Below are 22607 nucleotides of genomic sequence, written 5' to 3'. Positions count from 1 at the left end.
CTTGTACAGAGGAGCCCAGAACTTCACCCAGTACGCCAGGTTTGAACTCAACCAGTGCTGAATAGAGGGGAAGGATCACCGCCCTCATTCTGCTGGCAATACTTTGTCTGATGCAGCCAAGGATACCATTTGCCTTCTTTGCAGCAAGGGCACAGTGCTGGCTCATGTCCAACCTGGTGTCCACCAGGACCGCCAGGTCCTTTTCTGCCAAGCTGCTTTCCAACCCCAGCATGTACTGGTGCATAAGATTGTTCTTCTTCAGGTGCAAGGCTTTGCTTGTTCAACTTCATGAGGTTCCTGTTGACACGTTTCTCCAGCCTGTCAAGGTCCCTCTGGATGGCAGCACGACCCTCTGGCATATCAGCCACTCCTCCCAGTTTTGTGGTCATCTGCAGACTTGCTGAGGATGCATTCTGCCCCATCATCCAGATCATTAATGAAGATGTTAAAGAGGACTGGATCCAGTGTTGATAGCTGGGGAATACTTTATATTTCTAAAATGTGTTTTTGATATACAGCTCTAATCAAACAGATATTCATCTTCCAAGACTACTAATTAGAAGAAATATTCCTTTTTTCTTCTTTTTTTCTTAAAATGTATTTTAAAAGTCTTCTTTTTGCAAAACAGTGTATTTGAACAAATTACTTTGGCGTCGAGTTATTTAAAGTAACTTAATTTGTCAGGAGGGAGAGATAAAAGGCTGCCATCACAACAGCATGTGGTGCTCAGACAAGACAAAAACACACTGGTCCCTAATTTATATAGTAGTAAGTAGCCTTCAGGACATGCTTAAGTTCATTCCTGCTCAAGACAGCACAATAAAGGCAGTGGAAGTTTTGCTAGTGGATTCAATGGGACCATGATTTCACTTAAACATTTCAGAATTTAGGAGTTCCATTAAAATGGTGCTTAATGAAATAAGATGGCAAACAGCAGAAGGTAGGAGTTGAGCTGATGTTTATGTTACGAGAAGCCTAAAACTCTCGACCACTTTAGCAGCTATTACGCAGCAAGTGGTAAGTCAGCAATACTACATTAATGTACATCTGAAAAGCCTATAAACCTAAGTAAGCAAATAATTTTCTATTACTTTTTTCAAGTGGGATACCCACAGTATGGGCTGTAAAGAAAAGAAAATGTAAACTTTCACATTTACAGAGAAAGGCTATGCTGCAACAGACAGTAGGTAAATGCCTCCTTATAAGCATTATTACAGAAAGTTGGTGATATCATATGAAATATAATGTTGCTAACCTTCCTTATGCTAGGCAAATGAATAGAAAAGCAAAAACCAATAAAGTTCTTTCAGCATTTTTGCCAAAATTTTTGATGTTGGTTCTCCTAGAAGGAAAGGCAAAATAAGATATTTCAGTGGGTGGTTATTTATGTTTTTGTTTCCTTTTGTTCATTTTTCCTTGCAAAGTTTGTATAATGTAGTTTTTCTGAAGGAAATAAGGAGCTGATATGCTGAATATTTTGAAACACTTGCATTCATTACATGACCAAAACTTTTTCCAGGCAGAGGTAACTCCAAACCCAACCATTATATGATTATATGATTTCACCAAAAGAAATCTATGGTTTCTACTGAAGAGAAGGTCAGACAAGATGATTATAATGGTTTTTGCTGGCCTTAAAATACATGAGATATATGAAATAGTTTTACCTTTTTAGAGTTGACTTTCCTGCACACTAAGTAGTATATCTTGTAATGAACACCATGTTACACTAGCTGTTTTAGAGAGAGCTGAACTGAATGTACCCTTATAGAGATACAGTGAAGATGCTATGAAATATTTTTCTTATTTTGTATAAGCCACTGGCGTAGGTGGGAAGGGGTTATTTATTTTATGTATTTATCTGGTGGGATATCTTACACAATAAGGGAAATTTTCTATCATTGCCAATCATACACAGTTTCGAAGTGACAGGAGATAGGTTTCTGGATTTTTGTAGAACATGAGTGAAATTATGTCATTCAACTACAAACACTGTTTTGTTAGAGCAATATCTCTTTCATGTAAATCAGTTGTATGGATTCCTTATGGAGGTCACATTTCTGTACAACTACTTGTATCTCTTGGCTGTGAGACCCTTCCTCTCCATAACAAGATTTTTTTACTGTAAATATATTTGATATTGACAAATGCAGATACAAGAACAGAATTTATGTGCACCATTTCCACACTGATGAAGCCAATACATTCTTGGGTCAGTTGATTTAAAAGAAAAACAAATTAAAAGAACGAGAGTTATTTTTAGCTGTGGTCACTGAGTTGTAATTCCTTGTGCCAAATTATTCCCTGATCCAAGAGAATCCTATTTGTTCTTTCCCTATTTCTAAAATTGTCAATACCTAAAATAACATAGACATGGAATGATTCACTCAGCATAGATTTGTAGCCATCAGAGATAGTAAGATCTTTGAAGAAGATATTTTAAGAGAAATTTTTCTAATATGAATGAAATCTGATGCACTGTCCTATGGTGCAAAGTTCATGCTTTTTTTTTTTCTGATTGAATCCTACAGGTAGGGAGTCAGTATCTTTCTGGAAGAGTAATGCTTCATCCTGTCATAGGAGTCTAAACTATTTCTGCATGTTGTTGAACACACTGAACCTGATCAATTAAGGCTAGGGATTGATTGTAGGTATGTTATAATGTTTTTCTCTAACCACAAAAAAAAAAGCTTAATTATGGAAATTTACTTTAGGGATGAAAAAAATCTGGCTACTCTGTGATGTTTTATTCCTAAAACCAGTGTCCTCACATATATATATAAAAATAAATAAATATATATATAAAAAATAAAAAATATTTTCTTTTTCTCTTCAGAGATGTCTTGGTCTCAGTAATCGTGTCATAAAAATTAAAAAGTCAGTTAAAGAGCAATTAGGATTTCTTTTCTTGTCATCAGAATAAAATTCGCCCTTTTTGTTAGTACTTTGATTTCTACTTCGCAGAGGGTATATTGAGCTGAGAGATAATGTTGCTGATTAACATGACAGTACCTGAACATCATTGGCCAATGTATGCAATTTCCCCTGCTGTTCTTATAAGTTCAGACCCTATTGCTTTCAAAAGTAAGGATGCTAATTTATGAAACTCAGTTTAATGGAAGGGGTTTATATTGTTGTTAAAGAATGTAACGTAAAAAGGTGAGCGTTGGCTAAGTACAATTCATTTGGGGGTTTGTGTGTTTTTTTATGAAAGAGCACACAGTGCCTTTTTCAGAAGGCATACGTTCATTATAAATCTGATTTGTGACACTGACTAATTGGACTAATTTGGTTGGACTCGATGATCTTAAGGGTCCTTTCCAACCATGAAGATTCTGTGATTCTGTGATTCTGTGAAGCAGAACGAGAAAGCCCTGAACTTAAAGATAAGTATATATGATTATTTTCTTCACGGAAGGTAAAATAATAAAAATACACAGAGACATAATAGAGATTTGAGTTCCTATAGGTTTAGCTGATAAAGCAAAAGCCTCATATGCCAAAGTATTTAAGATTCTTATCCTAAACGTAACAGGAATACATCTGTAAGCATAATGTGTAATGTATTCCTCCACGTTTTAAATGAGAATTTATAAGCAATTTATGTGGACAGTACATTTTTTCTTTTATTTTCCTAAAGGTATGTCTCAGATATAGAGCTATATAGTATACAGACAATTGAACATTGCATATTTAAATCTTTTTGAGACTACTGCTTCTAAGACAACTGTATCCTGGATCTTACCTCAATGAATACATAGTCATATGAACTTCAGTTTACATACGGAGTTTCTGGTACTATAGGAAATCATGTTAGGTGACACAAAAGTAGGAAAACAAATAAATGTATAAATAGAAACTTGGTAAAACCTAAGCATTATTCTATATAATAGAAGTTAGTTGTCATAGGTAATTGCCACCTACAACTCAGTTTTAATTCAGATGATCTACAGATGTGATTATCACGTTTTTGTGACCACATGTCAGACCTGAGGCTAGAAATGGACTTAACAGCTTTCAGGCAGCTGGTCATCAAAAAAATAGATAAGGCACAAGGTGGAGATCTTTGAACAACTTATTATGTCTACATGACACATCAAATGCTATGCAGAAATACTAGCTTGGCTTGCAAAGACAGAACACCTGTGTTAGCATAGCAATAAATGTCAGCTGAATAGCACACTCTTTCAGAAGAGTTAATTAGCACTTGTGCGGTTTTCCTGCTTGTAATTCCAGAGTAAGCTCCCTTAGTGTTTCCTCAGGACCTTTGCGTCATACTTCACTGCTCACACTGCATGAACTGTGGTCTTTTGAAGTGACCTTGGTGTTTCCATGGATCCACTTCTCCATTTTCTATCAGTTCATTCTGCATCAGTTATGCAAAAGAGGACCTCAAGCGTAGACACCTATGACTTTCTATATGACTGCAGCCAAAATCACGGCACGAGTGGCCCTTAATTCTTGGGTTGCACAGAGATAGAGAGACCCAAAGTGCTGGGTGAACATGGGCCTATCCAGTCCCCTTGAATGGAGCTTACAAGGTTGCATGAGCAAGTCTGACTTGGGCACCTTATTCTAGACTCTGCTGCCTGTAACCAAAGATGGAGCCTGTGTATAACAAGAGCTTAATGAAGATATTTTCCTCATCAATGGCTGTAATAGCTGTGGACTGCCCAAAGAAGCTGAGGGAATAGGAGGCCAGTAAAAAAAAATGCCAAAGGCTTCAAGAGAGACAGAAGTGTTATGAGAATTGCTGGAGGTGGGAGAGCTAGGCTTTGCTAAACACAAGACGTTTCCAAGATGAGAGATTTAACATATTTTTTAAAGGGGGGTAAAAGTCCATTGCATCTTTCTTAGCATTTTGTCCCCAGGTCTAAAATAAGAAAAGTCCATCTGGTAAAAATTACCTTTTCTGGATTGACTTCCTGATCTTGGGGAAGTCTTAGACACGGACTGTGAAAAATAAGATTTGTTATCTCACATAGTATGTCCTACTCTTTTGTAGTTATATCGTTGAAAGATACAAACTATTCATTTTCATTAGTACTTTCATAGTTATTTAGAATTTTAAGCCATAGGGTATGACAAGGGGTATTCAGTATCATATAAACGAATTTTGTAGCATTTTGGAAGAATATGAGTAACACTGCTGAACAGCTCTAAGGTTCCAATCATTTAATTTGGAAGGCATGGTAAACAGCTGTAAAATGTAAAATTTTCTATTATTTACTAATGACAAAAATCTTCCAGTTAACCCTAGAAATACAGCATTTAGAATGCACAATAGTGATTTTCTTTAAGTTACTAGTGATTAATGGGAAATTCTTCACTGTTTTCTTCCTGCTTTATAAAACAGCATTGCATCTTTTTACACCTTGTTGCCTTAACTGTGTATTATTACTTAGATAAGTGGAAATTTTCAAGGATAATTTTATGCTGAGAAGATGAGTATCATATGTCAGCCCTCTGAGGGTTACTTATCACACTGTCATCCCTACCAGAAAATCCTGTTAGGATATTGGCTGGCTGCTATAGTTCACTCGTATTCAACCAACCGGTTGGTTAAAAGGGCATTATGGGGAAGAGGGATGTATTTTAGCCTGTCATAAATTTTGCTTTGGTGGGTAGATGAAGATGTTTGAAAGGCAGAAAGTGAAAGGTTTCTGATTTATGTTGACCGCATTCATTTTGTAATGGATGACAGCAGAGCTTGCAAATTGGTCAGCAGCTGGTTCTTGCCCATAACCTGTTGATACTAGTCCATGCCTTATTATGACATGCTGGACTTTATTTCTTTCACATGTCACGTGTTGCCAGAAGGCTGCATCAGTTGATCAATGTGTGCAGATCTGGGTTGTAAAAGCTACTCTCATGGTCCAGGTGCTACTGAAATCAATAAGAGTGAGTGCTTTTTAAGAGACTTGAATGAAGAACAATTACCTGCTGCAGCTAAATTACATTTTGTATTGGATCATCTCTAGGCTGGAAGCTGGTAAGCACAAAAGTGAGGAGGTGTAGAAATTAAAGAGCTGACATAGTGACAGATGTGGCATACCAAAGTACTGAGTTAACCTGTACTGTGTTTTGGTAAATTAGATCTGCACTTATATAAACTGTCAGAACTGTGAAAGGCATCTGAAGGGATATAAATTCAAAAGCGTGATACGGAGCTTCATCCTTTCCATCCTTTGAAGAAATACCGAGCTTTAGCACCTTGTTTTCTTGCTGGACTTCTTTATGTTGCTTTATATTTTATGAGTTCTGGGCTAGGCTGCAAATGGAGGCAGTTCTGCTGAAGGTGCTGCAGTCAGCTGAGACTTGACAAGGGCCAAATGAGCTATGCTGGGCTATATAGTTAATATTACATTGGAGGACACATTTTACATTCCTCGTGTACCCTCAAACACAAAATAATTAAGTGGTTGAAAACTTGAGGGAATCCAGAAAGTCTTCAGGTTTCTGTCAGAATAATTACTCCCTCTAGAGTGCGCTTCCGTTAACACCTCCGAAAGCAAAAATCCTTTGGGCTGGTAAAACCTTGTTCTTCAAATGCACTGTTGTTGGTTGGTTGTCAGGATGCACTGGGTACGCTGGTTAGAGAGTATTTTGTTTGGTTTTGTTCTCTATGCCTGCTGTCAGAATGATGTATTTAAGAAAGTTGCTCTACTTGGAAGAATTACATTATAGGCATCTAAGACTCCCAAATGCCTCTGGGCACAGGCGTCTTAAAAATATGCACCCTTTTTTGAGCCATTTTGTAATTCATGTATTTTTCTGTCATTTTATATCAGTACTGTATCACAAGACAGTCAGCAACAATATCCATTTTTTAATGTCCTGCAGCAGTATTGTCTTGTCGTTAACTCTTGTCATATTTCACTCATTGTGTTTGAAAATGGGAAGTGATGAATGGCTACAGTGGTTTTTTTAATAACCTGTGCCATTCTGGAGCTTTCTATAAGAGTATTCAGTTTTCATTACTTTAAAGTAGGTCATTGAGGGGTTTGTTTTTTTTTTTTCTTAATATAAGAAAATGTTACAATCACAAAGAGAAAAGCTCAAAAAAATTATGGAAAAAATAGTTTAAGAATATTAAGTTTCCATTTTTGGTTCAGTCTTAATATATTTAGCACCAATGTTGGAATAATCGAACCTAAAATATTTAGATCCTTCTCATATTCATGTGCCTTAGAACACTGGTGATCATGATAAAAACCTGTCAAAATCTTATAGCCAATCATGTTTTAATAAAAATCCTTTTTTTTTAAAAATAAATTGGCTCGAGCATGCACTTTTTTGTGTTTAATGTGATCAAGAAATTAAAATCCAGATGTTCTCTTAAATTCTAAGACATTTTTGAAACAACAGACATTTGTTGTTTTTTTTTTTTCCTCTGCATATATTTAAAATGGGGTACTTTTGAAAGAAATTTCAGAGCCACATTTGCATCCTAATTCCAGCCCATTTCCTGGGTCCACCTTTAGGCAGACTGTAGGATGGCATTTGGGGATTTCTGGGACAGAGAAGTTGTTGGTTCTAGATGAGCTACTGAAAAATGAAAGGGAAAGAGATGAATGGATTTTTTTGCTTCAGCAGTCACCAGCTGGCAGATCGGCTCCTTGGAGCACTGCCAAGCAGCAGTTTACAGCAGCCCTGCAGCTGCTCTAGGCTAGACTGGAACACGACTGGCATGAAGCCACCTTCAGCTTTGGACAAGGACTCAGCCTTCAAATTGGCAAACAGATGCGTTGGGATTGTGGCTTTGCTCACTCACATCTAACGCTCATAGAATGCGGTTGGTACCTAAAAGTCGACCATAGAAAATTTTGCCTGAAATATTTGTAGGAAGATAAGAAGAAATAGATTAAAAATAAAAAGTTCAAGTTTTTCCAAAGTATTTTTCTCGATGGTACTGCATGTGTGGTTTTTACTTTTCTGGATTTCATTATTTTTCTTATTCTGACCAGATCATGAGGAGTCTAAATAACTGTAAAATGGGCCAGCAAGAAAACTCAGTTGGACTAGATTCTTTCAAGCTAAACTACCTGAATTCAACACATGAACAACAACATACAATTCTTTTCAAACCTGTATGTTGTGATTTTTATAAAGACGCTTGAATTATAGCAACAAATAACTTACACAAAATTCAAAGCAGCGTTGGACTTTTTATTGACAATATTTTAGGAAGAAGAGGACAATTTTGGGCAAAGAGGATTTCTTGGTGATTTTGACTCCCATCTGACCACTGTTCTCTCTTTTCCCAATTAGAAGCTGTTGCTTTTTTGGCACTGTTTCTGTTAAAATCTCTATTCATTCCATGTCTAACTATGCATCTGATAGAATGAGTCTGTCTTTCCTTGTTAACCCCCTGTGTCTTATTGCTGGAGATAGGGTCAAGCCAATGTCTTAGAATACTGAGGGCACATTCTAAATTTCTATTGATGTCTTAAAATTTAGGTAAATTAGCTTTTGATTTGACACCACCTGATATTTGTTTAATTATTCAGGAGGGGAATTTCAGCAAGTTACAGCTTCACAAAACTGACTAAGAACTTCCTCACCACATATAGATTATTAAATATTTATTGAAATATACACACACTGTCTCCTGCCATTGGCCAGCAACCAGAAGCAAATATTTTATTGGAGACTTACAAACTCAGCATGTATTTTCTAAAATGAAAATGTTTAATGTGAAATATAACCTTGATAAGGAAAAGGAAAGAAACACTACAGTGCCAGATATTGAAAACAGAGAATTTCATCAAGATCAAGTTAAAATAGCAATATAAAAAATCGTGTAATCATGCCTTGTACCTTTTACTGGTATGCGGTTTCAACAATATGCCTTGCTTTGAACATGATTCTGCACTCCTCATTTTCAAAAACAGTTCGTTCTTCTGCATTTACTTTAAAACCTACCTTGTTGGTATAACTTGTTTCATAAGAATTTTTTCCCTACCAGTTTTTTTATTTTTGATTCTATTTCAAGAGACAAAAGTAACTGCTAAGCTGTGCTCAAGACTATAAGACAACTTGTATCTAAGACCTCCAGCAATGGCCATGCTTCTCACTGGAAGTGGCCTCTGCAGCAACATGCGTAAACTCCGATTGTTCACATGTCATGCCACTTGTGACTGAGTAAGCTCACTGAATGAACACAAGAACAAGGGCAGCTGCTGATCAGGCTGATAAATTATATGGTTTTGCTGGCACTTCAATAGCAGCTCTAAGAAGACTTTTTACTGAGCAGCATATACCACCATGACAAGCTCTCTGGGGCATTTTTATTAAAACAAATATATACTGATTGGAGTGCAGTATCAGTGCCTATTTTTGTCAGCGTTGGGGGGAGGTTATGATTCATCTTAAATATATTGTAATGTTTTCCATTAGTTTAACTTCAGTTCTCAGACAAAAAGTTGAGTCAAATAATCAAACAAAGTATTTATAAGCACATAGAAGAAAACGAGATTAACAAGAGCCAACATGGATTGCAAATCAAATTAATTGCCAAACCAATCTAATTTCTTTCAACAACACAGTAACAGACCTTCTGGCTAGAAGAAAAGCTGTAGATGTCAGATTTCTTGCTTTTAGTAAGGCTTTTGATACTGTTTTATAAACATGCTATGCAGACTAAATAAAACAAATATAAAGTAAATTGGAAAACAGTCCTTGGAAATTACATACCAATGGCACAATGTTAAATCAGAAGGCTACAGTGAGCAGGGTTTATAGTATTCAATAGTATTCATTTACTACCTGGATGATGGAATAGGGAATATTCTTATTAAATTTACAGCTTACATGAAGTTGGGCAGGATGGAAAACATATTAATGGATAAAACTGAAATTCAGAATGATCTTGATACACAGATAAAAGATCTGAGAAAAAATGATGAAATTCAACAGAGGCAAATGAGGAATTTGATCTATGTGACAATAATCAGCTGAACAACTTAGTAATAATTTTATAGAAAAAAATCTTGGAACTATTGTGGGCAACCAGCTGAACATGAATGAACAATTTCATGCTGTTGCAAAATAAAATTACTGACCTCATACTGGAATGAATTAAAAAGAAGCAGATGAAGAAGTCCTCCATAGGATTAATAGTGCTTCTTCTGCTTGGTTGTAGTAGGGGCTTACCTTAAGTACTGTACTCTTGGGCCATCTACTTCAAGAAAAAATGTGGAATTACTGAAGACAATCTGTAGATAAGACAAGTGTGAATGTCTCAGAGTCTAGAAGACGACTCCTGTGAGAAAAGATCAATGTGATATTTTTTATTTTAGACCAGAGAAGATTAAGGGGTAGCTTGACAGCATTCTTCAAAGACATAAACACGTATCAAACAATGAAGATCAAACAGCAATTCTTTCTTCATTCCATGGTAGAGAGAGAAGGAATAGACTTGCAGCAAGAAAGATTCAGTTTAGACATTAGGAAGATCTTTCCTAAAATTAAAGATAATGTAGCGGAAAAGGTTAGCTGAGGAGGCTGTACAGATTATATCAATGAAGGTCCTTAACAGCTGGTTAAAAAAAATAATTTCAAAAACAACATAGGGATAAGCTGATGCTAACCAAAAGTGTAGAATAGACTAGGTGTTCCAGTTATATGATATCAATCTTTAGGATGTCAGGGGCATAGGGTGACGTATGGTAGCTCCAGAAACATTCCCTTACAACAAATGTAGGGATTTTGGGCAGAGCATTGAATTTGACTCTTTTGTCCCAGCAGCAAGATTTTATTTACTGGCATAGAAATAAATAAATAAAGTAATAAAGTAATTTAACTTAAAGACAGGTCTCCCCAAGAATTCCCCTAGAAATTAAATTGAATTTCATCTCATCATCTATGTGCTGTAGGCATGAAAACTTGGGTGATGTTTTCCAGAAGTGTTTTACTCCTATTTATGAGTCTATGTGCAATCAGCACTGAATTAATTGTGGAAAAAATGTTACGCCAGTACTAATAATTTTTAAAAATGCCACATCTGATGCCTAAAATGCACAGCAATACTTGTATCCAAACCTGCGTATGAATCTGCGTAGAAGCATGAACATTAGCCTGCCTGCACTAAAAAAAGGATGCAAGCTGTTTAAAATAGAAATGCATGTGAAGTGATACAGATTGTCCTGGAACAATATATACAAGTTTTCTATGGAATCATGGAAACACCCTGAAATATTTTTAGCAAATTTAGTATTGTTGTAAAGCTTGGGAGTATTTTTGATTTTCTCAGCTTTGTTGTGCAACGTCAGAGCCCATTTACCAATGTAAATGTCAGGAACCTGCTACTATATCCTTTCAGAGTTCTGTTGCAGAAAACCTATATGGAGTATAATTGGACTTTTGTTGCAACTGAATGTCAGAACTGGGTGCTTTGACCAGTACCTGGGAGTGTGACAGGGATAAAACAAGGGCAAATGTGTATTCCAAAATAACCGTTAAAATAAAGTACGATTGGTGCTGTTAGAATTTCCTCACATAACTGCAGTTTAGTTCCTGTAACCTGACTAGTTAAAAAAAAAAAAAAAATAATCAGAGTAGCACAAATTGCAGTGTAAGTTAAAGATTTTCTTGAAACATCATATGGATCTGGAGAACTTAATGAAACACACCCACCTACCCCTTATATTTTCTTGCACAAACAGATGACAAAGGACAGTAGAGTTTAAGTAGGTTAAGTCAACAACTCTTGAAACTCACATACCGCTTTCAGGTATTTAATTCTTATTGGGCAAATTGGTGTCATATATATTTTGTAACAATATATAAAGAGATGATGCTTTCTTACAAAGCCATAAAGCTCAAGTTCCTCTAGGGATCAGACTTCTGAACATTCACAGCTTGGCTAGTGCCGTTTTTCAGCCACAAGCACATCTCCCTGTGATCCAAGTTCCTGAGCATCATCTCTAGAAGCTACCTAGTACAGTCAGAAGTGGAACAGGTAGAATCCTGCTTTGCCCGTATTAGCATTTTCCCCTAAACACTTTATTTTACTTTATACACTAAGGGTATATTTCTTAAAGGTGTGAGAGAAGGTCTCACAGCCCCTTCATATCCTCCCCAGCCAAGTGTTCTGTGGAAGACAAAATGAAGCATCAAACCAAACCACACTGGAAATCTGCAATGATCTATCTTGCCATGTACAGATAAATTCCCCTTATTTAAACAAACACAAATGCGTGCGTGCTCACACAGCATCAAAAGTTGCTAACATGCTGGAATCCTTCTTACATTGTATTTTTTCCAGGCAGCTGAAATAAAATTATTGCTCTGCTCTGGAAGAGCGTTTTGGCTTGTATTTAACTGTAAGCACACAGAAAAACGTCTAGATTCACAGGACAATGAAAATTAAGCATGTTCTGAGCTTAACCGAGGCATGAAGTTATTCACAAAAGATGTTCTTTAAATTTTGTAAGAATTTGAGAGTATTAAGGGTTGAACTCCATACAGTCAAAATTCTTGTTTTTTCATCACGCAAAATGCTTTTGAAAATCTGTTTACAATTCATGGAACCTTTTTATCCATTTATTATGTTCTGAAAAAAAATTGTCCTCCTTTGATTTAAACAATTTTTTTAAAAGAAAATGCCCAAATCATTACCTATAATAAGCATCTTTCAATATTACTTCTGTTAAAAATGAATGACAAATACTTCTATTTTATGCTAGCAGTGCTTTGGGAGTTTTACCAGCATTTCAGTTTCATCTTTCATTTTAATCTGCCAGCCCCATGTGCATCTGTAGTGAGGAGTGTTGTATATACTCTACGCTATTTTCCTACTACATTCTATATGCTAATATTTTTTCTTTTGTTTTCCCAGGCTATATATCCAAACAGAATGGTGAGCCAAAATCTCAGCACAAGGGACAGAAAGTTAGCACATACTCCCACCGAGGACCCTTTTAGGTACTCATCAGGCAACCAAGCAACAGCCTATGAAAGCAAGAGCTGTCAACTGTCTAATTTGTGTCTGAGCAACCTCCTGAAAGAGAAGGAGATCGCGGAAGTCATCAATCATACTAAAGGCACGTATGAAACCCTCACTTCAGGGGTCACCCAGAATGGTTTGGCCACCATGGCACCAAGTACAGCAAAGCAAGCATCCAAGGCAGACAGCTACCCAATGTTCTCAGGAGCTCCAAAAGACCAAGCTGCTGTACCTCGGCAGTATACCACTTTCACAGGGAGACTTGGACAGCCTCCAAGGGGACCCATCTCATTACACATGTACAGCAGAAAAAATGTTTTCCTCCACCACAATTTACACACAGCAGAGCTACAGACTTTAGGTCAACAAGATGGGTAACAAGGTGCTTGTATTCTTGCCGTGGAAGGGGAGTTGATTAAAGAGGAACATAAGCTCCCCTAGAGCTCACTCTTCAGTTTTCATCTGCTGCTACTTTCACCTGAAAAAAATAAAAAATAAACATGTCTGTAGGTTCCATACTTCCCCATCTGGGACTGTGGCAAAGGGATGAACTAGATTGTTAAATAACTATCTTGATTTGTCATGCAAAAGTCACCATGGATATAATAAATGGGACCATTTGGCTGGCATTGCTAGTCCAATATTGGCTAAATACGTTTTTCTTTTCCTTTACAAGCCACTATCATTCCCTGACGTTCTAGAAGGTGATCTTAAATAATGCTGTATATGTTTAATAATGTTACTGTTAAAGTAGATGTGAGGAATGAATTGGTAAGTAATTAGTAAACCCTCTTGAATTTCATAGAGACTAGGGAAGTAAGGAGTCAGAAATCTTTGAGGACCTTCTTTTTACACTTTTTTTTTTTAATACAATTAAATCTGCTCACTTGTAGAGGTGTGTTACCGCTTCCTGCTGTATGTATTTTACAAATACCTCATGCCACAAGTAGAGGAAGTGACTGATTTTCCTCTAACAGCAAGGTTGATAGAGGCTCATCAGGTATTTGGGCCAGTAATTGCGTCCCAAACTGAGGATGTCAGCTTGGTTCCTCAACCTTCCCTTCCCTCTCCCCACCTTTATTTAACTACATTTTTTCAAGTGTTTTTGTTCTATGGGGACATGTCAAGGTGTGGTGATGCTTGTGCTTTACAGGCACTGTATCACTGCTGATGCAATGTGACGTTTGATGCTGTGTAATGCATCATGTAATTTCATTTCACTTCCCAAACCAAAAATGGGTGAAAGACTAAAGTAAGAGAAATTGTCTTATTACCCAGTCCAAATTACCTGTGTAAGTCGTAATTTCTGTCGACTGTAACGTCTGCGCTTAACAACCTGGTTTATACCAACTCAGCAGGTTTGCTAGGCTTGAGCTACTACACACAAGTGAGATGAATCTAATGCTACCTGAGGTGCAGCATGCTGGGCTCATGAGAATATGAAATCATCTAATCATACCATAGAACTTGTAGACTTGTCAGTAACAAAAGATCCTGTTTTCCACTTTCAGAGGGCTTGAAAACAGGCATCTCAGTCGAGTTACTCTAAACATGTGGCATATACTGAACATGACGCTTAGTTTACAACCTCTGTGATGGAGGGTAATCTGTTTCAATGATAATGGGTCATCTAGTTAGTAGTTTATAAATATTCTGGCATGTTTAAGTACGTTTGAGGCAGATCTGAGACAAGTCACCTCTCTCTTTAACTAGTGATTAATAGCAAAATACAAGGATGCAGCACATTCTCACGCAAAGAAACAAACCAGTGTGACTTAACTGAAGGAGCATATAATGAAAAATGAAGCTTCTGTAGCCACTAAAAATGCTGTAACTTTTGAGAGGTAAGTCACATAGGGCATATAAAATGAATTAATGCTACAAATTTTACCTCATGTTAAACATATCTGCTTAACTACTTCATATTTGGATTAAAACAAGAATTGGTTAGATTGAGGAAAAAATTGAGAAAAAATGACTGTGAGCTTGGCAGATATTCTGCAAAAAACGTTTCAGCAGCCTGAACTTTCAGGATTCTATTTATTGAGGATTTTAATTTAGTTAGAGCAAATTTTATTGTATTATCTGATGTTGAAGAGAGCAGGTTTGGTCTAGATATTCTGTAGTGTTAATTTGGGGTATCCAGTGCTGGATACATAAGAATCAAGACACGTTTGCCAAATTTCTTCTTCGTGTTCGTGTGTGCATTGCTACTGACAAAACAGAATGTGGAAGAATTGCAAACTAAGTTTGACCGAGTTAACTATGGGTATTCAAGACTCCCAGTCCTGCATTGAAACTCATAGTTTAAAGTCTACCAAAAAAAAATTAAAATAGTAGTAACAGACTTTCATTATTCAGAATCATGTTTTCATCTGAGCAATCTCTTAAAGTTATGGTTCAAGAGAACCAAGGACAGTTGGTTCTTACTAACAATACATTTCAGTCTTGCTCGTCTCAAGAGTTGACGTATGCAGTTATATTTCAGATCTGTAAATAAATTAACATACACTGTCATCAAGGAATTTTTTTTCCAGGATACAAATGTACTATACTACATTAAAAAAAAAAACAAAAACAAAAAAAACCCAACAAACAAACACAAAACCACAAAAATCAAAAAAATTCTTCAATTTTAACTTATGTACTGTATCTATAGTTGTTTTTTTCCTGGAAAAATGGACTTTTGGATTACAATTTATTAAAAAAATCCATCTATACATTTCAAAAAGAACATTTTAAATGCTACTATTTTCTTGGAGAATCTTTTATAAAGCTGAAACTTAAAAAAACTGGAGAAAACAGTTCAATTAAAGTGAGGGATATTTTTAAAATGTCATCTTGAAGCTGTTTTGTATCAGTATTTTCAGCATTGCTATGTTATTTGTAATACTAAGTGTAAATCTCACCCGGACAAGGGTATTAGCCACATGTTAATGTACAGTACAGCGGTAACTGTAAAACAGAGGTCCTTCGTTTGATCCTCTTGTGTATATAGTAAATCATAAAGCAACGGCATGTGGACATTCTTGCAGTGAATTGATTCCTTTGTACTAAAAATCTCTAGTTTTTTAAGAGTTCCGTGTATAAAATGATTTATACATTTCTCCAAGGCTGTACATATCCAAAGACATGACACCGGGGGAAAGGCGCTTATTATTTTTCCCACAGATGTACCTTTTTCCGTTTTTTTTATATGTTTCTGTACAACAAAGCATAACTGTAAAATTTCTACTGAAAATTACTTCTTGTTACTTCCATATCTTTTAGTGTGATAGAGGGCATTTTAAGGAGGAGGAAATCCCCAAAGAAAAGCTGTTTCCATTTGAAGCAATGTCCCATTTTCTGAAACAATCACTTGGCAGAAGAAACATTAGATCTATGCCCTAAATATTTTTTAGTAATTTAGCAGAGCCACACCTGAAATGGTGTATCACCTCTAGACATACTACTTCCCTTACTAGAGTGTTTCTACTGGGTGTGTTTATAAGATACAATAACATGCTAGGGCCGGCCCTGGTCATAAATTACTAAAATGGAAGGAAAACACTTGTCCAGTATTGTTCTTACATTTGGCTTTCAGAGCAGTGGAAAGGTTTTTTGGTATACCTTGTGCACGTGAATGAAGATCAAACTGTGTGCTTGTGCATACTGGAGGGAGAAGTCTTACCTACAAACATCTCCTCCATTTAGGCTATTTGTCAGCATCTGAAAGCATCCCTCCATGTAAATTTCTGCCGCCTTTACAAGACGGGCTGACCCTCTTTACATAAAATAAAACAGCCAGAATAGGTTCCTTTTTTCTTCAATCCAGACTCTTATATTTAACTTTATTGCTTTTCATTCCAAAATACACACATCCACATAAATGTTAGAAGGGCTTTCCTTACGTGTCTGGAAAAATTTTGATCTGGAAAAATTTTCTGGAAATTTCAAAAGAGAGTATTTCCAGACTAAGACGTTCACATGAGGTTTGGATAAGCATTTGAAAGCTTACCTAGGGTATTCATGTTTGTCCTACAAGTTCATTGTAGTCACTGCCTAAAAATAAATTGGTATTTTTCTCTTTCCTAAAAGCCAGTTTAGAAGTAGTGATTTCTGTCTGTGATGATGCACTTTATACTGTTAAATACACAGTATACTCTGCAAACTAATAAAATTAGGCTGTTTACAAATCAGTACTGTAGTTTACATGCCATAACTGTTGTGCCATATCTCCACTGGTTTGATTGGTATAACATTCACTTCAGTTAAACTGTACTGAGTTAAGTCACCTGATGACTGGGATTGTACCCTTTAATCCAGCTAGTCTCAGTTTATGCACAGGAGATCTATGAATTTGGAAATCTTTCCTGGTTTACAGAAAAGACAAGAAAAGATTTGACCTAGCAAAAATGCCAGTTCAGAATCTAGAGTGAATCTACTTTTTTTTTTTTGTCCCTTCATGTTCAAAATCAAAACATAATTCCTGCAAAACTCCTCACGCATCTACATAGGTCATAAATGTTAAGTCCAGTAGAGCAACAGTGACCTCTAACAAAACTTTGAAATAAATACCTGGAGTGAAAAATCCAGGGGAGTCCTTTGCAGACATTTCTAGTGGTTCAAAAGCATAAGTTCTGTATCTGAGCGCATTGATGAAATACGTCCTATGGCCTCTTTTCTTCCACTCTCCCTACTGATGATTTTTTTTCTGGAGGAGAATTTGCTGTTTGAAGCTTGTTCCAGATGAAGTACACAGTACAGAGTGAGAAAGTACACTGAAAGTAGTGGTGGAGGTGTCCTCCCAGATTGGGGAAACATAGAGCATCATTTCCAGAATGTATTTTAGTGTTCTTCAGTCAGCAAGAAGTTGGCAGAGATCCCTCAGGAGAAGAACCCCTCAGGAGAAGAACACACTCAAGTCATGCAGGCCATGACTGCCCTTAAATGGAGTTTACTCTAATGTGTCCTGCGTAAGACACTTCTAAGATCATTTGGAAATTTCAACAGCTGCAGAACGTATCTTGTTGATATTTTTTTTTTTAAGATAAAAAAGCCGAGTGCTGTTTTTAACGTAGTAAAATCTGTTTGGATCTGGCTTCCTCACTGATTGATCTGTCCAGGTTGTGAGAGTGTATCCACTGTGATGCATATGATGCCGACTCCAGGACACTGGATATCTGAGGGGCTTAAGATTTGCAGTGTATTTTCAGTCTAAGGTAACTGTCTGGATTTAATTATCTTCTTCTTCAAGGACCTTCTGTTGTTGCAAAGTTAATGGTAAGGGAACTTACTTATTGAAATAGTTTGGAAAAGTTTTTTGGTTGTTTTTATTATTTTTTTTTAGATATACTTAAAATATCTCTCTGTATCTAAAGAAAAGAAAAGGAAAAAGAAAAAAGAAAAAATGTAACTTTTATCAGCATAAATTTCCTATAAATCTGAGATTCTCAGTAGCCACAGCTATCACATTTTGTACAGCTGTGAAATATTTTTGTACTGGCCGTTTTTGTTACCTTCGTTAGCAGCAAATCATTACCCTAGTTATTGAGTTTTTTGCCCTCAATCCTGTATTTGAAACTGAGAAGACTGTTGAGGGTTTCTGCAGAAGTAATCCGGGTCCTATGAAAGCAGGGCAACAGTAAACTTACCTGAAGGTTTCTGTATGATTCCTGGGGATAGAAAACCTATTCTGATTGATCTTAACTATGAAAGAGTTGTGAGAATCTGATGGATGTGGCAGGTGTCACATCTGTTGGTTTTCCAAGTCGTTATAGAGCAGAAAATACTCCACTGAGAAGACTTTTCTAGTGCACAAACAGTATCTCCTTAAATTTTGTATTGTGACCCTTTCTGCATCTCTTTGGGCTTCAGAAATGTTCCAGTTAGGTATGGACTTGTGCTGGCTGTGTAGACAGGTTGCACCACAGTATCATTTCCGCTTTAAGAAGGCTCCACTGGATTGTTTCAATATCTGATCATTAAAATGATTAATATTTTTTTCCCAGAACTGTTGTGGTGCTGCTAGAGTAGTAACCGGTACATTCACAGAAAAAAATCCACTTCCTAACTGAAGGCTCCATCTCTGTTGGTGAGTTCAGGTTACAGCTGATTTACATCTACCCAAAAGACTGTCAAACTTACTGAAGCACCTGTGTAAACAAATACATGGCCTGACTTGAGCCTTCTTTTATCACCTTGAAAAAGCCCTAATAGGGTAGTTTTTAAATGTATATAGGTCTCAACAGTAGTAGTAGAATTTTAATTTATTTTTATTTTTCCATTATGTCAATGCACTTTATATAAGGGCTTCATATGAACTTCAGATTAGCTTGTATTCTTTTTCCTACCTGAAATTGATTTCAACAGGGTTCAGAATTCTCTGCTTAATTTAAGCATGTTAGCAATCCGATCAAAGTAAAACAGTCAAATCCTGCTTCTTTGAAAAGGTAACAGACAAATAATATTTTTTCTAACATAAACAATTTCATTCATATTTATTGTTTGGAAGGTATGATGCATAAAAAGTATTTTTACTTATATCTATGTATAAAGACTCTTCAGCCATCCCAGATAAGCAGAAAAGATAAGAAAGAGCCTTCCTACCGAAGTCCCTTGTCCAGCTATACCATCAGGCTTTGTTTTCCAAATCATTAATTTAAAAAAAAAAAAAACAACAAACAATTATCTATTTCTTTCCCTTGGTTAAGAGTGTAAAAAAAAATAAAATGTTTTTGTACATACTCTACAGGTTGTCTGTAGGGATGATCAATATTACAAGGAGAATATAAGAAATCAAAGTTCTTAATCAGTGCTGCATCTGATATTATTTAAGCAAGAGGATCAACAGTATACAAAAAGCTGTGTAAATGGAGAAAAGAAGTTTTTTAGCTGGGAAAAATCTAACGGAAGATTAAAGGGTGACAGGCTGATAGATCTTTTTCTGTTCCGGGGGTGGTGGTACATAGCCATTTTCTGTGAAATACACCGAAGTAATATTTATAAAATGAATCTCTTGGAATAACAAGAAATGAGATAAAATGATCACGTAACACCAGAAAGTATGGATAAGGGTACTTCGATATTTTGATCAAACAGCATCTGAATGAATTTGCATCTTTTTATTACCAGGGTGTTATCTTTATCTGAAGGATAAGTATAAGCAGAACACAATTGCATTGTAACACAGGAACGATTCAGACCAAAAAAAAAGATTGTACCCATAAAGCCTTGCACTTTGTGTAGTCATGTCTAACTCTGAAGTAGGTTTGTATAATTGTATTTCATGCCGCCGTGGCAATGCCCCTATGCTAGGTATCAGCATACTCTAAACAGTAAGGAAACGTTGGAGTCATGACCTGGACCCTACAAGAGCTGCATTTAGTTAATAGGGTCACAGTTTCGGTTTTACTTTCCAATGAAGGACCATGATTCTTGTGAGAAAACTTTTACACAAGTATTTCCACAAACAGTTTGGCCTATGTGAAATTCAAAGTGATTTGGGGAGAATTAAAATTAGGCCAACTCTAAGTATTTTTGAAAATTGTACATGTTCTTTAGAGCTGCCAGTGGCCATTGGAGAGCTTTAGGCATTTATTTGTTTTTTTGCACAGAAGTGTTCTGCTTTATGTATTAAAATTGGACGTTATATCTGATCATTGTGTACTTGTTTATGAGTATCTTGCTGTTCAGGATGGTATTTTTTTTAGCCTATGGACCACTATAAAAATTGAAGGATTAATAAGACATTGATTTTTGTATTATATGCTGTTAAACATCCGTTTAATTTCAATAACAGTACACTGCAAGGCCAGTTGGTATAGACTATTGAAAAGATTTTTTTTTTAAATGTAATTGGCAATACCATACAGATTACTTGAATTAAAGGCTTTAAAAGAATAACAATGATGAGAATAGAAGGAAAATATTCACTTGAAGATTAAATATAAATAATGCACTACTGAAGAGTACAGTTCTACGTGAGGCAATGGAAAGCTTTTTCACTGAACATACTCTAGTCCAGGATTTCACTTTGTTGATTTAGATGGTAACTTAAATTTAAAGAGAAAGAAATTAGAATATTTTTTCTAAGAGATAACACTCTTAAAAAGTCAACTAAAAAAATCAACTTGGAGCAGAATTTACAATAGTGAAGATATTTGCCCCAAGGTACTTAACTTCCAGTTATGTTCTGAAAAGAAAGCTGTAAAATATATCTAAGTTCCGACTGGACAAGTTCATTGGTGATTTTAGTGGTTTGACCCTACAAAGCCATAAATGAGTTAAATCCTTATTTAACAGGCAAATATTATTTAATGTATTGTATTTAAAAATGTTCAAGGCCCAACCCTAACGTTTGATTTTAGTATCACAGTACCCCATGTTCTCTGATTTTTTTTTTGTTTCGTATTCTTTTTTTTTTAATTCTTTTGAGGTTTTGTAACTTGTGTGCAATAAGAACCTGATAGTTTCAAATTCAATCTTTGTGCACTGACTGAAAAAAAAATACATAGCCTTTGGACACAAGCACTGTTGACTGAAGAATATCAAGCAGCATTCCGTTGGTTTTTTAATCAGATTACTGGGATATGATTTGTGTGGGTTACTTTGAAGAGTTATGGCAGTTCATAAAACACTACTATGGGATTCTGTTGGTATCATTTAATGGACATTTGTTTGTTCCTATTTCTAGTTGGCATTATTTTTACTTTTATGTTTGATGAAAAAATTAAATATTATTTTTGAATATTTATACAGAATTTTAATTTTAAAGCTTACCGTAGAGGTGCACATTCAGATATTTCCATATTTGAAGCGAACATAAAGGGCTCTTACAGTTTTTCTTTCCTTTCTGCCAAAAGAGAATTGGTTAATAAAAATCCTATGTTATTCTATGATGAGCTCGTGTTGGTTTTTTCTTTGAAATATCTTACATTTTCTTTGACTTTTCTTCATACTTCTGTTGGTGAAATACATGTTACACTTTAATAAACAAATACTTTTATGACTTAATGCTGTTAGCAATCTGTCACAATCAAAAGACTGAAATTATTTTTTCCTAGGTTCTTTAATCACTTGATGAGAATTGTAGACCTGATACTGTGCTAATAATTAAGTAAAAACAACTCTCTTCAGAAGTTTTTACACCATCAAAAGGGTATACACAAACATTCTACTGTGTTGCAGGAAAAATGAAAAAAGTCCATTCTGCCTTGGTATTTTGCAAATTCCTTATTACGCTGCTTCCTGAGTATCAAAGTAATTTTGCATCCACAACATGTCTCGGTTCCCTACTCCACTTCCCACTTGTTCTTAGTGAAAATAGTAATTTCCATGATTAAAATTAGGCCTAATTTTATTTCCTTTTTCTCTTCAGCTTCTCGTTCTGCTGTATTCTTTTGCTTGTATTATGTGTATGTTTGTGTACTGCCCATCAAGTAAGGATGTTATAAAACATTTCTCCACTTTGCTTCATTTTCCCCGTAGCATATCTAAATGAGTGTCTTAACCTCCAATGACCAAAATCATTAATATTACTTTGATTCAAATATAGAAGAAACAAGCAAATTTTCACGTTCGTAAGGCTATAAAATAATTGTCATCACTATCAGTGCTCTATTAATAAAAGAAGTATGGAGACCAAAGTGATTGGTTATGATCCTGTCACAAGTGATAG

General features: G+C 35.8%; 1 protein-coding gene across 5 annotated transcripts in view; it reads left to right on the top strand.

The window, feature by feature from the left end:
* The window catches only part of CCSER1 (coiled-coil serine rich protein 1), a 724562-nt gene extending 702782 nt beyond the window's left edge, over window positions 1-21780 (top strand). For all 5 annotated transcript variants that reach the window (XM_074589579.1, XM_074589576.1, XM_074589574.1 and 2 more), the window contains one exon: window positions 12842-21780. In XM_074589579.1, the coding sequence (XP_074445680.1) occupies window positions 12842-12927 (86 nt within the window). In that variant the 3' untranslated portion in view covers window positions 12928-21780. The remainder of the gene's footprint in view (window positions 1-12841) is intronic.
* The last annotated feature ends 827 nt before the right edge of the window (window positions 21781-22607 follow it).

Source organism: Larus michahellis, chromosome 5 (assembly GCF_964199755.1).
Source record: "Larus michahellis chromosome 5, bLarMic1.1, whole genome shotgun sequence".
Lineage (NCBI taxonomy): Eukaryota > Metazoa > Chordata > Aves > Charadriiformes > Laridae > Larus > Larus michahellis.
This window is presented reverse-complemented; position numbering and strand designations above follow the sequence as displayed.